The following is a 15000-nucleotide window of genomic DNA, read 5'->3' as shown; positions in this document are numbered from 1 at the left end:
GTGGTGGATTACATTGATTGATTTTCTAATGTTGAACCATCCTTGTGTACCTGGTATGAATCCTACTTGGTCGTGGTGTATTATTTTTTTGATAGGATGCTGAATTCTATTGGCTAGAATTTTGTTCAAAATTTTTGCATCTATATTCATGAGAGATACTGGTCTGTAATTTTCTTTTTTGTGATGTCTTTGCCTGGTTTTGGTATCAGCATTATACTGGCTTCATAGTGTACTGTAATTTAAAACATCAGAAACATCAAGAATTAAAGTATTTTATTTCTTTGTAAAAAACTCATCAAGAGTCAGAGGGACAGGGAATGCCGGGAGTCGGGGGGTAGGGAAGCAAGAATAATGGAAATGGAACAACCAGAACTGAAATAATGAGAATGTTGACACAATGTGGAAAATGTAACCAATGTAATTGAACATTATGTGTACAAATTGTTAAATGGGAACCTAATTTGCTGTGTAAACTTTCACCAAATTCTCAATAAAATATTTAAAAAAACAAAAACTTACCAAGAATACTTTGAACAGGGCTTGTCTTCTATGATATAAAGCAAGCATTCTCTTTATGTCTTGGTGAATTGTCATATTCCTTTCTAAGTATCGATCAGCTTCCAACATTTTATCCTTTGTGCTTTCAGTGTTGTGAAATACTTCTGAGAGTTCCTTTAATGTGAAGTTGTTTGCTGACATCATTCTTTTTTGTCACTTTCCTAAGTCGATAAGTTTACCTTTGCGAAGTTCCTCTGGCTGCATATCTAGAGTATGTAGAATAGCAGGAGCCCTAGTGGCGAAGTAGTTAAGAACTCAGGCTGCTAACCAAAAGGTTGTCAGTTCGAATCCACCAGCTGCTCCTTGGAAACCCTGTGGGGCACTTCTGCTCTGTCCTGTAGGGTTGCTATGAGTTAGAATAGACTCGACGGCACACAACAACATAGAATGGCGGCAGATTAGCATTCCCATGGTTGGTCATTTCTTCTATAACTCCAAACCAAAAAAAAAAAACCAAACCCGTTGCCATCGAGTCAATTCCGACTCATAGTGACCCTATAGGACAGAGTAGGAGCACCCCATAGAGTTTCCAAGGAGTGCCGGGTGGACTTGAACTGCAAACCTTCTGGTTAGTAGCCGTAGCACCTAACCACTACGCCATCAGGGTTTCCTGTATAACTCCAGTGACATTCAATTCGAATTTCACTGCCAGAGTTACCACTTTTTGTTTCTTTCTGCACTTTCATCTTTGTTAGCCAATTTTCTCTATCAGTTATTTATTTTTGTAAAAGTTATGTGGGTTTATCATTGGGAGACAAGGAGGCAACACAACTGCATGCCTTGCATTCATGTGTGAACTAAATAACAGATGCACAGTGACCAATCACTGACAAACTTTGAAAGAAATGATGTGATCAGTCACTGATCATGATGGACATTTGTTACTTATGTAGTGATTTGTGGACTGAAGAGCTAGCAGCAAAGTTTGTACTTTATGAAGTTACTCATAGTTAATGTACTGGGGTAAATGAAATGTGAGTCATGTTGGGGGAGTGGTGGTGTTTAAACCCTGATATTTGAAATTGGTGCATATCAGAAGCGTGCAAAGCAAGGACTGCCTGTATTTGACAAAGGACTTGTGTCTAGAATCTAAAGAGCTCACAAAACTCAATCATAAAATCCAACAACCTATTTAGAAAATGGACATGAATAGACATTTTGCCAAAGAGGATATGTGGATGGCAAATAAGCACTATTCCTGGCCATTAGGGAAACGCAAATTAAATCTACAAGAGAGATCACTACACATCTAGTAGAATGGCTAAAATAAAAAAATGGCGATAATACTAAATACTGGTGAGGATGTGGAGAAACTGGATATTTCATACATTGCTGGTGGGAGTTGTAAAGTGGTACAGCCACTCTGGAAAGCAGTTTGGCAGTTTCTTATGAAACTAAGGAGCTCTGGTGGCGCCATGGTTAAGAGTTAGGCTGCTAACCAAGGTGGGCAGTTTGAATTCACCAGCCATTCCTTGGAAACCCGATGGGACAGTTCTACTCTGTCTTATAGGGTTGCTATGAGTTGGAGTCGACTCGACGGCAACGGGTTTGGTTTGGGTTATAAAATGAAACATAAGCTTATCATGTGACCTAGCAATTGTACTCATGGGCATTTATCCCAGAGAAATAAACACTTATATTTATGAAAAACCTGTACACAAATGTTCATAGCAGCTTTATTCATAATAACCAAAACCTGGAAGCAACTCAAATGTTCTTCAGCAGATGAATGGTTAAACAAACCGTGGTACATGTATGTGATGGAATACTCCTCAGCGACAAAAAGAATTGAACTATTGATATGTGTAATAACTTGAATGGATCTCAGTGATAAAAGCCAATCTCAAAAGGTTACATAGTATATGATTCCATTTATATAACATTCCTCAAACACCAGAATTACAGAGATGAGAACAAATTAGTGGTTGCCGGGGCACAGGGACAGGAGATGGGGTGAGAAGATGAGGCATACCTATAAAAGAGGAGCACAGTGAAGTTCTTTGGTGGTAATGGAACAGTTCTGTAGCTTGATTGTTTTGGTGGTTACGTGAATCTATATTTTGGATAGAATTGTATGGAACTACACACACACACACTCACAAGTGAGTGCATATAAAAACTGGCGAAATCTGAGTAAAGCCTATAGTCTGGTTAACAGTCTTGTACCTTTGTCAGTTTTTTTGATTTTGATATTGTGCTGTCATTATGTAGGATACTACCATTAAGGAAAGCTAGATGAAGGGTACACGGTACACCCTACCTAACCTATTTTTGTCATGTCTTGTGGGTTTATAATTATTTCAAAGTAAAAAGATAAACAAAAAAAAAAGTCCTTTCTGAGGGCCAGACAGACATGCCATTTTTGTAAGGCAGAAGTGGTGAGTTTCTTATCCTGCTCACTTGCATGTCATTCCACAACTCTAATCCGTGACTCAGCCTTCCCAGACCTCTTTGTCTGGCCTTTGGTGACCATCCAGGGTCCTCTAGCTGGGTGCAGGGAGAACATTTCATTATTGTTTTACCTCAGACAAACAGGATGTGGCACCCCATAGTTGTGATTGCTCTGCTAGGAGCTTATCTTTTTTAAGATAGGCTGATTCATTTGTTTGTTTGGTGTTTCTATGGAGCACTTGGAACTAGGCAGAGAAACCCATAGGTAATAGATGAGCAGTTTGGAGCTGACAGTTGCTCATCATCCTGCTTTTTATAAATATTCGTGCCTTTTAATTTTTCTTGGAAGGTAGAGACAGAAACCACTGTAACCTTTCAGACTCTTCTTTGTAAGCACCATCCTATGAAATTGGGAAGAAAACAGTGTGTCACATGTATAAAATATCCAATTAAAGCCCTTTATTCACTTCCAACATAAATTCTTTTTAAAAATCTTTGTATGTCTGTGGGGTGGGGAGGGATTGAGAGAAAATTGTTTGAGATTTGAGTATAGTACATACAGTAATTTAGCCATTTCAAACAGTTGAACAAATTGTACACCTGTGGTTAGATTGACAGTAATGACGTGATTTCATCTTCATCAGCAGACTGCACCTGCTTTGACAACTGTTTACCCACAGTTTCCTATGCCTGGGTTTCCCTAAAATGTGGCTGGGTTGGGCAGGGCAAGGCCAAGATATTCCAAGTGTGAAAGTTAGAGAACCAGGGCTTGGATTATTCCACTTCAGACCACAGCTGTCCCATGTGAGATTAGAGGTTGAAGGTGAGCTTTCATTAGTTCCCCTGACCTCAATGATTACAAGAAGACTTTCCATACTTCTTGAATATTGGAAGTTGAACTAGAATAAGTGGACCTTGGAAAAGTGTGTTTCTGGAGCAGAGGCTATATGGGTAGGCTGTGAGCGCTCTCTGGGCATCTTAAATGAGGTTATGAGTTCTAGAGCAGCAGTTCTTTGACTGAGAATGGGCAACCATGCTAGACCACAGAGGTCTTGGGGAAATGGCTTCAGTCAGTTTGGTTAATCATGTCTCCACTGCTTTCCTTAGGCAAGGCAGGCTGAGGTAAAGCAGCTCTTCCGCCCCATTGAGGAGCTGAAGAAGGACTTTGCTGAACTCAATGTCGTCATTGAGACTGACGTGCAGATCATGGTACGGCTGATCAACAAATTCAATAGTTCCAGTTCCAGCTTGGAAGAGAAGATTGCTGCGCTCTTTGATCTTGAATATTACGTCCATCAGGTACTGTAGTTCTTTGTCCACAGCTCTGACCTTTAATTAAGAGCTCCAAAAATAAATCCTTCTCTCGTGAGCCCTAAGAAAATGGCATTAGCATCTTTGCTTCCCTCACAGGACATAGAGTATTGTTAATCTAGGTGAACGTCTGTTTTAATAAGAACATTCTTAGAGGCCAGCCTCTTTTGTATTTGGAGTGTTACCTCTTATATTTCCAACACTGAGGATACAATAGAGATAAAATAGACATGGTCCCTGTCCTCTGGAGCTCATAGTCTGGAAGGGGGAACAGACAAATAAGTAAATAATGAGATAATGAAAGATTGTGGTAAGGGCTTCAAAGGGCGACGTGGGCGTATGTAAGAGGGGAACTTAGCCTAGTCAGGGCATTAGGGAAAGCTTCTCTGAGAATGTGACATTTAGATTGTGCATTAAAGGATGAATAGGGGTTGGCTAGGTAAAGAGGAGGTGTTTTACTTTCTTAGTGCTGCTATAACAAATACCACAGAGGGTGGCTTTAACGAACAAAAATTTATTTTCTCAGTTTGCTGGTGTGTGCTGTCAAGTCGATTCTGCCTCACAGCAACCCTATAGGGCGGAGTAGAATTGCCCCACAGGGTTTCCGAGGCTGTAATCTTTATGGGAGCAAATCGCCAGGTCTTTTCTCCCATGGGTTTGAACTGCCAACCCTTTGGTTAGCAGCTGAGCGCTTAACCACTGTGCCATCAGGTCTCTTTTCTCACAGTTTAGGGGGCTAAAAGTCGAAATTCAGGGCACTGCCTCTAAGGGAGAGCTTTCTCTCTATGTCGGCCCTGGGAGTAGGTCCTTGCCTCTGTTCAGCTTCTATTCCTCAGTTCCTTGGTGATCTTCATGTGATGTGGCATCTGTCTTCCCCCATGGGTGCTTCCTTGTTTCTGTGCCTAATCTTCACCTTTTATATCTCAAAAGTGATTGGCTTAAAGTACACCCTACACTGATATGGCCTCATTAACATAACAAAGAAAACCCTATTCCCAAATGGGATTACATCCACAAGTATAAGGGTTAGTATTTACAACACATATTTTTTGGGAACATAATTCAGTCCTTAATAGGGGGTAGTAGAGTAGGGTTCAGCAGGCTACAGTCATGGACCAAATCTAGCCTGCCGCCAGCTTTTGTAAATAAAGTTTTATTGGAACATAGTCACACTCATTTGTTTACATATCGTCTATGGCTGTTTTCATGCTATAAGGGCAGAGTTGAATAGTTGTGACAGAAGCCATATGGCTCACAAAGCCAAAAATATTTACTATCAGGCCTTTTATAGAAAAAATTTGCCAACTTTTGTGTTAGAGCATTCCAGGCAGAGGAGACAGCATATACAGTCGTCCCTAGGTATCTGTTGGGAATTGGTTCCAGGATCCCCTCAGATACCAAAATCTGTAGTGTAGTATTTGCATATAACCTAGGCACATCCTCCCATATACTTTAAATTATCTCTGGGTTACTTAAAAAACCTAATACAGTATAAATGCTGTGTAGCTAATTGTTTCATCACAATTGAAGACCTCCTCTGGAAAGTAGCCTTTCTCTTCTGTGAGTTTCTTGAGCTCTCCTGGGAATACTGAAGCTGCCTGGACATCAGCCGATGCCGATTCTCCCATGATCTTGAAGTTCTTGAGGCTGTATCGCTTTACATAGCTAGCCAGCCATCCCTTACTAGCCTTAAACTCCTTCCTCTCATTCTCCTCAACCCCCTTACACTCAGCCTTTGAGGGATTGCTTTGACCACTTAACTGCTCTTTAGGAGCCATTTTTTCACAGAAACAAAGGGTGCACACAACACAAGCAGTGAAGTAACCAGACACGAGGCAAACAGTGCTCAAACAAGTGCTGGAGAGATACTGAGGATCTGTGAAGGGGCAGGGAGGCTACAGCAGGGTATGCCGACACATCACTTAATTTGAGTGGATTAAGCATGGTGTTCCGAGCTCGGCAAATTCAAGTTTTGCATTTTGGAACTTTTTTTTCCCCTCGAATATTTTTGATCTGCATTTGGTTGAATCCTCTGTTGTGGAACCCGTGGATATGGAGGGCCGACTGTACATAGATTCTGAGGCAGAGATGAGCCTCGATTGAGGACCTGGAAAAGATTAGAATGACTGGAGCACAATGACGAAAAGGTGGGGTAGCGTCGATAAAGAGGAGGAGTTAGGGAGTCAGAGAGGTGGCATTTGGTCGGTCATTCTATTTATGATTTTAACCTTAATCTTAAGAACCATTGGACAGTTTGAAGCAGGAAGTGACTGATCAGACTTGGATTATAATAGCAAATATTTATTGAGCATATCACACGCCAGGCACTGCTTCAAGTGCTTTGTATACATTAACTCTTAACTTCCACAAGTGCCTTATGAGTAGATACTACTATTAATCCCATTTTATAATTGAGGAATATGAGGAACAGGGAGGTTATGTGATTGCTCAAGGTCACCCAGCTAGTGAATAGTAGAGCTGGGATTTGCAACAAGGTCTGTCTGACCCTAAAACCCTGTGCTTATGACTGGTTGGCCTCTCACAGGATACTGGTACCTTTTGAATGAAGCTCAAAAGGGAACAGGTGGAGCTAAGGAGAAGGGGCCAAGAGGACCCGTTGATTTATTAATAAATAGATTTATTGGGTACTTGCTCCTAGGCACTCTTCCAGGCACTTGAATAAAATTGGAGCTTACATTCTAACAGAGCATGCAGACAATAAGTGTCACAAGTAAATTATAAATAATGTATTAGAAGATGATAAGTACTATGGGAAAACAAAATATAGAGCAAGATAAGGATTGGCAGTGTTGGGGAGAAGCATTCCAGGAAGGAAGAACAGCAAGTCAAAAGCTCTAAGATAGGGAGTATGCCTAGTGTCTGAGGAGCTGCAAGTAGATCATTGTGGCTGGAAATGAGAGAAGAGGGAAGGAAAAGTAGATGAAGCTCAGAGATAATGGGAGGAAGAGCATTGAGGACCTTGTAAGCCATGAAAAAAAGTGAAATTGGATATTGTTGGAGACTGTGGAACAGAAGAATGACATAATCTGACTTACTTTAAAAAGGATCTCTTTAGCTGCTGTGTTGAGAACTAGCATGGAGGTGGGGAGCATGGGTAGAACCAGGGAGACCAGATAGGAGTTTTTTGCAGTATTGTAGATGATGGCTCAGGAAGGCCATGTAATCATAATCAGAGACTTATTTGAGATCCTCATCAAGACATATATCCTCAGCGTCCTCCCAAGCATCCTTGTTCTCGATAAAGTTGGCTAAAAGACAGCTTTTTCTTTCTTTAGGATTTTGCCAGCTTTTGTTATGAGAGAGGATGCATGTGTACTCTGTCTGCAGCCTCTTTATCTTCTCTTTCTGCTCATAAGTCTTGCTCAGGTCTCAAATAGGAGGACTGTGATTCCCTTAGGTAAAAAATTGACCTGGGTTCTCTTTCCTCTTTCCAGTCTTTCTCTCCAGGGTAAAAAAATGAAAACTCCAACAGCATTCCCATTATAGATATTTAAAGGATGGATCCTAGGGGATATTGGCCAACTCAGTCATGCTGTGATGTTGACAGCTTTTATTTTTTAATATCGTAACATACTTGGATGGATCTTTAGGTATCAAGCTTCTATAGGCTCTTGCTTTAGTTGCAGCATGAAAGGCCAGGATAACTGGAGAGCTTATCATACCTAGAATGGAAAGAGTGTACAGGAGGCTTGGGCTAGCAGTGCTCTAACAAAGTTTTATTTTTTCCCCCTGCAGGCCTTCAAGTCATCTGGCAATGTCATCCCTAGGATGACATTCCATTCTGCTTTCATGGGTCACTGGGTAAACAATTTCTTGGATAACACTAGATTCAACCAGAGGTCAGCCCAGGAACCAGCCCCCCTGGTAGAGGCCAAGCTTGTGCTTCTTGGCAGAAGGGTCATAAATATTCTAGGTCATTGGCCTTTTGATTGGAAGTGTAAAGTCCTTGGTTTAGTCTGGTCTGTCAGGCTGCCATGAAACAGTGCTAAATTGAGATTTCACAGGAGGATTGAGGGATATATTTTGGCCTCAAGTTCCAGTTGTGATGGGGAATTGGGGTTACATAGTGCCAGCTTTGAGAAACATAGGACTTTTCAAGCCAGGAGACTCACTAGTCCACTCTCATTCCACTGAATGGTAGTTTTGAGGAGCCATGAGCTTCAAAGACTTGAACTGGGTCTGCCCAAGGATTCCTCACAGCTGTATTTGAATTATTAAACAGGATTTGTGAAAAGCAAAACCTTGTGTATGGAAAACAGTTCGTGAGTTATTTATGAGGACCGGCCTCTGTCTGCCCCATCTACCCTGGGGCGGTATATTTACTTTCCCTCTCGTGACTCCTCAATTATTTACCACCATTTCTCCTGTCATGGTTTGAATTATGTCCCCCCAAAAATGTGTGTATCAATTTGGCTAGGCCATGATTCTTGGTACTGTGTGATTTTCCTGTCTGTTGTAAACCTGCCTCTATGATGTTAATGAGGGAGGATGGGTGGCAGTTGTGTTAGTAAGGCAGAACCAGATCTACAAGACTAGATTGTGTCCTGAGGCGATCTCTTGAGATATAAAAGACAGAAGTGAGCAGTGAGACAGGGGGACCTCATACCATCAAGAAAGCAGTGCCGGGAGCAGAGCGCATCCTTTGGACCGGGGTCCCTGCGCCGAGAAGCTCCTAGTCCCGGGGAACACTGAACAGAAGAAGGCTGATGGAGACAAAAAGTCTTCCTCTGGAGCTGACACCCTGAATTTGGACTTTTAGCCTACTTTGACTGTGAGGAAATAAACTTGCTCTTCATTAAAACCATCCACTTGTGGTATTTCTGTTATGGAAGCACTAGATAACTAAGACATCTCCCTTTCTCAGTTTCCTGTTCTCTCACTGTCTTGTCAGTGTTCTGGTTCTTTCCTTTCCTCTTGAGTGTTGACACAGTTCTCCTTCTGTCTGCTTTCTAATGTGCTCCCGCCCTCTGCCTTGGGTTCTTGTCTACCTGTCCTGTCCCATCCTAAAGGCAGCCCGGGAAGAGTTCTGGCCCCAGACTCCGATGAAGAGCTGTGGACCTGGATTCTGGTCATGCCTTCCTCCTTTGTGATGCTGGGCAGAACCCTGCTTTTGAAGCTTGGTCCTTCAGGTGTGCAGTGGACAGAACGACTCTTTTCTTCCTCACTTCCAGTGAAATTATAAATGAGAAAAACCTCAGAAAGGCCAAAATGCTTATATAAATGTCAGCATTTATATCGTACTGAATTGTCATTGTAGTAGTAAAGATAAGCTGAATCTAGAACAGAACCTCTGTGGTTGGGGGCTGTGTTGCTTTGTGGTTGACATAGTAGCAGCTGCTCTGCTAGGAACTCATACCAATTTTGATAAGGTGACTGATCCAGATATGAAATGACAGGACTCTGAGCCATGGTTTTGTATCTGGAACACCTAGAGGAAGGGGAATCAAAGGACAGGCAGTGAATTCTTAGATTTTAAAATCAAAGCATGTGAGGAAGGAAGGCTCAGTAAGTATTGTTTGTGTTTATGTCAGCAAAGCACCCAGCTTTGAATCTCCCTAGTTAGCTGGTTGTGGCCTGTTAATCATTCCTCTTCCTAAGGACTGATTGGAGCAGAAAAGTCCAGGCTTTGACTTGTGATCACATGGCATAGCAGATTTGATGCATACTTCACGACCTTGGATTAACCATCTCTTCAGGTCTGTGGTGCCAAGGCCCCTTGCATTTTGTTGGCACTGACACCTCAGTTTGCCTTTTTGATTCATAATGGAGTTTATTTCAGGAACTTTTTTTCCCCCTGCTGTCTTTATTTATTTTTTTCTTTTTTTTATTGTGCTTTAAGTGAAAGTTTACAGTTCAAGTTAGTTTCTCATACAAAAATTTATACACACATTGTTATGTGACCCTAGTTGCTCTCCCTATAATGTGACAGCACACTCCTCCTTTCCACCCTGGATTTCCCATGTCCATTCAACCAGTTCCTGTCCCTTTTTGCCTTCTCATCTCGTCAGGAACATTTTTTATGATCAAATTTATTCAATGATTATTTATTGAGCACCTAACTATATGCCCAGCACTATTCTAGTCAATGGGGCTGCAACAGTGGACAGAGAGACAAAAGCCCCTGCTCTGTGATTATATCAAAATGTGTAAGAGTGATTTTCCAAGTGGTAAAAGCAGGTTAGGTCCATCTAAAAATATTGGCAGTGTCAAATACAATGCTGTCCTTTCAAACTCAATTTCTCTGTCATAGCCCTTTTCCAGTTTGGAGGCAGAGGCAGAGACATAGTCAGGTAGGAAACTGCTTGTGGAATCTGGAGGGAAAAGGTAGGTAGAAGTCACGCTGTTGTTGGGCTCTAGCTTCCTGAGTTTTCCTGATGATTTGTAAAGTGGAATCATGTCTTAGTTATCTAGTGCTGCTATAACAGAAATAGTACAAGGAGGATGACTTTAACAAACAGAAATTTATTCTCTCACAGTTTAGGAGTCTGAAAGTCCAAATTCAGGGCACCAGCTCTAGGGGAAGGCTTTCTCTGTTGGCTCTGGGAGAAGGTCCTTGTCGTCAGTCTTCCCTTGGTCTAGGAGCTTCTCAGTGCAGGGATCCCGGGTCCAGAGGATGTGCTCCACTCCTGGTGCTTCTTTCTTGGTGGTATGAGATACCTCTGACTCTCTGCTTGCTTCTCTCTCTTTTTATCTCTTGTAAGATAAAAGGTAATGCAGACCACATCCCAGGGAAGCTCGCCTTACATCAGATGAGGGCTGTGACCTGAGTAAGGGTGTTGCATCCCACCCTAATCCTCTTTAACTTAACCTGATCTTGCCTCCTTAATCACTGGTAGAGGTTAGGCTTTATAACACATAGGAAAATTACATCAGATCACAAAATGGAGGACAACCACATAATACTGGGAATCATGGCCTAGCCAAGTTAAAACATATTTTTGGGGGACACTATTCAATCCATGACAAAGTCCAAATTCCATCCTGGGGCAAAATTGCTATTCATCTGTGAAATCTAGAATACCCAAGTTATCTGCTTCCAAAGTACAGTGGTACAACAGGGACAAGGTAGACACTTCTATTACAAATGGGAGAAATTGGAGGGAAAGAAGGGATAACAGGCACCAAGCAAGCCAGCAGAACACATTACACTAGCTTTCAAAGCTTGAAAATAATCCTCTGTTTTCTGAGACCATTTAGGCAATGACCCTGCCTTCCAGACTCTGGGTGCTGGTCACACTCTCCAGATTCTGGGTTGAGGCCCCTTGGCCCTGGGCTTCAGCTTCGCCTTCCAGGCCCACTGGGATGGCAACTCTGCACCCTTGGATTTGGGCAACCCTATTCTTCTAGTCTGTCTGAGTGTCAACCCTACCCCCTTGGCCCTGGTAGGCCCCATTTTTCTGCCCCTTGTGCATGGCAGCCCCTCCCCCTCAGCTTTGGGCAGCAGATCTAGCCCCATTCTGCTGGCAATTGGGAAAGGCAGTCCCACACTCCGGAACCTAGTTGGTGAACATTGACTCTTTGAAACCTAGGAGGCCATGGCCCCACCCTTTGAGACCCAACAGGCTGTGGTTCCACCCTTTGAGACCCCAGAGATTGTGGTCCTACCCTTTGAGACTGAGGCAGTTCTTCTTCCTGTGCTCCTTGTCTTCTGGTTCCTTGTCTTCTTGACCCCTCGGCCCCTCAGGCCTCTTTGGCCGGCCAGCATCTGCCCTGCTCAGACAAGTGTTACAAAGCTCTTTAACTCTACCAGTAAGTGCCTGGAGGCACCCCACTCTACCAGAAAACCTCGGCTGGAAGGCACTCAGCTCTCTTGCTGCGTAGGTCAGCAAGCCTCGCTCCACTGATAAGTGCCAGAGGCACCCCACTCCACCAGGAAGCCTCCTGCCAGAAGGCGCTCAGCTCTCTTTCTCCTTGGGTTGACTCCCTTGCCATCTCACAGTGGTCTCCTGGTTCTGCTGCAGCTGTTTCTCTGCTGCTGCTTTTCACCATCTGTGCCATCTCTGGTGTTACAGCTCTCCTTGCTTCCTTCTGAGCTCTCACCAGAATTGTCTTTGATGTTCATAATTCCACCAACAGTCTAGGCTTTCACTATTAGGCACTTTAAAACTCTTCTAACCTCTACCCATTACTCAATTCCAAAATCGCTTCCACATTGTAGGTATCTGTTTAGAGCAGCACTCTACTCTCATGGTACCAAATTGTGTTTTAGTTATCTAGTGCCGCTATAACAGAAATACCACAAGTGGATAGCTTTAATGGTCTCTCACAGTTTAGGAGTCCAGAAGTCTGAACTCAGGGCACCAGCTCCAGGGGAAGGCTTTCTGTCTCTGTTAGCTCTGGGAGAAGATCCTTGTCATCAGTCTTTCCTTCGTCTAGGAGCTTCTCAGCACAGGGACCCCAGGTCCAAAGGATGGACTCTGCTTCTGGCTCTTTTTTCTTGGTGGTATGAGATCTCTCTCCTCTCTGCTCACTTCTTGTCTTTTATATCCCAAAAGAGACCGACTCAAGATACAACCTAATCCTGTAGATTGAGTCCTGCCTTATTAATGTAACTGCCTCTAATTCTGCCTTATTGACATCATAGAGGTTAAGATTTATAACACATAGTATAATAACATCAGATCACAAAATGGAGGACAACCACATAATGCTGGGAATCATGGTAGCCAAATTAACACATATTGTTGAGGGACACAACTCAATCCATAACAGATCAGCATGTGGATAAGAGGCAGCCTTTCTAGTGACAAAGATATCTTCAAGGGAGACTGCAGCTTCTATATGGGGAAAACAGGATCCAGTGACTTTTCTGAGGAAAGTGAGTCATCTTATTCTAGGATACTAATGAAACCTGGGGAACAACATCCCATATAGAATAAAAGAGAGTCAGTCTGTACTCAAGGCTTTGGAGCTTAAATGATAGCCTAGACCAATGTAGTCCAATAGAACTTTCTATGATGATGGAAATGTTCTGCACTGCCCATTATGGTAGTCACTAGACACTAACACAGGCCTAGGCAAAAGCCTTTCAGAGGCTTTTGTGAAGATCTTATCATGAATGTTTTCAGATTCAGTCACCCTTAGAATGTCTGAGGTGAGAGGAGGGAACAGGAGGTGTTGTTGTTATTCCTCTTCTTATATTCATCTGTCACCCCCACTACAGGGCCCCTTTTATAGTTCTTGGCTTCTAATTAGAAATCACCTTTTTTTTTTTTTTTTAATGTCTCTGCTGCCCCCACTGCCCTCATTGGAACTGGACATGAACAGGAAGCATGACATCATTTAGTGGTGCAAATGACACCAGATTCTTTGTGTTAACAGCTTGTACATTACAAGTAAGCTTTGTGACTCATTACAGTGTTGGAATTTTCCAGAACATGTTTGGCATAAGCAATAGCTAGGTGTCATTTCCATTGATTCCCACGCAGGTGCTCATAAATTGTGTTAGATGAATTAGAAGCTCTGAAATTTAAGATTATTAAAATTTTTTGTTTTTGAAAACCCTTTCCTAGTTAGTCAGAAAGGCCACCATTGCTTTTTACTTGGTTTTTAAATTTGTTTTTGGATGGTCACCAAAAGAAAGTATATAAGAAGAGCTCTTCTTTCCTTGATGATTGTACTGTACTAAGCAGTGCCTTTGTTGCAGATGGATAATGCTCAAGACCTGCTTTCCTTTGGGGGCCTTCAAGTGGTGATCAATGCCCTGAACAGCACAGAGCCCCTGGTGAAGGAGTATGCTGCATTCGTGCTTGGGGCTGCCTTTTCCAGGTGAGCAGTATGGATGAACCTCTCATTGGCCCAAATGGTTTGGGCCCTTCGGGTGAAATCTAGCTTTATTCTTCACCTGACTGGATGGGAAAAATGTTACAGTTGAGCTCCTGCACATCCTTACCCACATTTCAGAGTTATCCCCAGGAAACTAGAGTAAGAATTTGCCCTCATCCCAAGTAGATACGAATTTTTACCCGTGTTGTCACCATCTATGACTTCTGGTACCCCCGTCCTATATATATGGACATTGAATAACACATTTTTGGTTGCGTTCTCTGTTTCATTCAAAGCTGATATAAAATAGACAAACCAGAGAGAGTAGAGAGGGAGGGCAATAAACCCCAGGAGTTGATCCTTTTGACAGTGAAGCTACATCTTGTGATGAATAAATGAAGAACCTGACCAAGGAAAGCCTGTTCAGGGGACTGTGTCTTCCCCTAGTTGTTTAGAGCCAGTCAACATGCGTCCAGGTTATTGTGCTCTCTGAGTTGAGAGTTGTTTAGAATTTCAGTTAGTCTGACTTGTGCTAGAAGACTTATCAGGTAAGAGGAGTGGGGAGGCAGCATCTCTCAAGAGTGAATGCAGAAAGATACGTGGGCACTACAGCATTATACTCATCCTAAAAAGGTCAAGATGTCTTCATGCTGCAGTTGGTTCATTGGAGCTGTAATTACTCTCACTTTTGAAAATCTGCTCTCTAGACCATTTGTGCCTCTAAAATGGGAACCAACATTCTCATCCCTGATGCAATGACATGGGTGGTGGCTAATAGGAGTTACCTGGCTTGACTGCAGGGACCGTGATGTTGCAGGAGAAAGGCTATTCTGAATATATTTGCATTGGAGGCTTTGTTTTGAGAAGATTTCCTTTTCTTTTCATCCATTCTCATCTTTATTTAATTAGAACCTCAGTTTGATACCTTCTCATTCTGAAAGGCTCCAGCATCTT

General features: G+C 42.5%; 1 protein-coding gene across 7 annotated transcripts in view; it reads left to right on the top strand.

Annotated features, from left to right (window-relative positions):
* The window catches only part of SIL1 (SIL1 nucleotide exchange factor), a 288848-nt gene that overhangs the window by 185019 nt on the left and 88829 nt on the right, over positions 1-15000 (top strand). For all 7 annotated transcript variants that reach the window (XM_023735588.1, XM_023735590.1, XM_023735589.1 and 4 more), the window contains 2 exons: positions 4057-4248; positions 13928-14049. In XM_023735588.1, the coding sequence (XP_023591356.1) occupies positions 4057-4248; positions 13928-14049 (314 nt within the window). The remainder of the gene's footprint in view (positions 1-4056; positions 4249-13927; positions 14050-15000) is intronic.

The sequence above is a fragment of the Trichechus manatus genome, unplaced genomic scaffold (genome assembly GCF_000243295.1).
Source record: "Trichechus manatus latirostris isolate Lorelei unplaced genomic scaffold, TriManLat1.0 scaffold00080, whole genome shotgun sequence".
Classification (NCBI taxonomy): Eukaryota; Metazoa; Chordata; class Mammalia; order Sirenia; family Trichechidae; genus Trichechus; species Trichechus manatus.
Note: the sequence above shows the minus strand (reverse complement) of the source record. Positions and strands in the feature narration are given on the sequence as shown.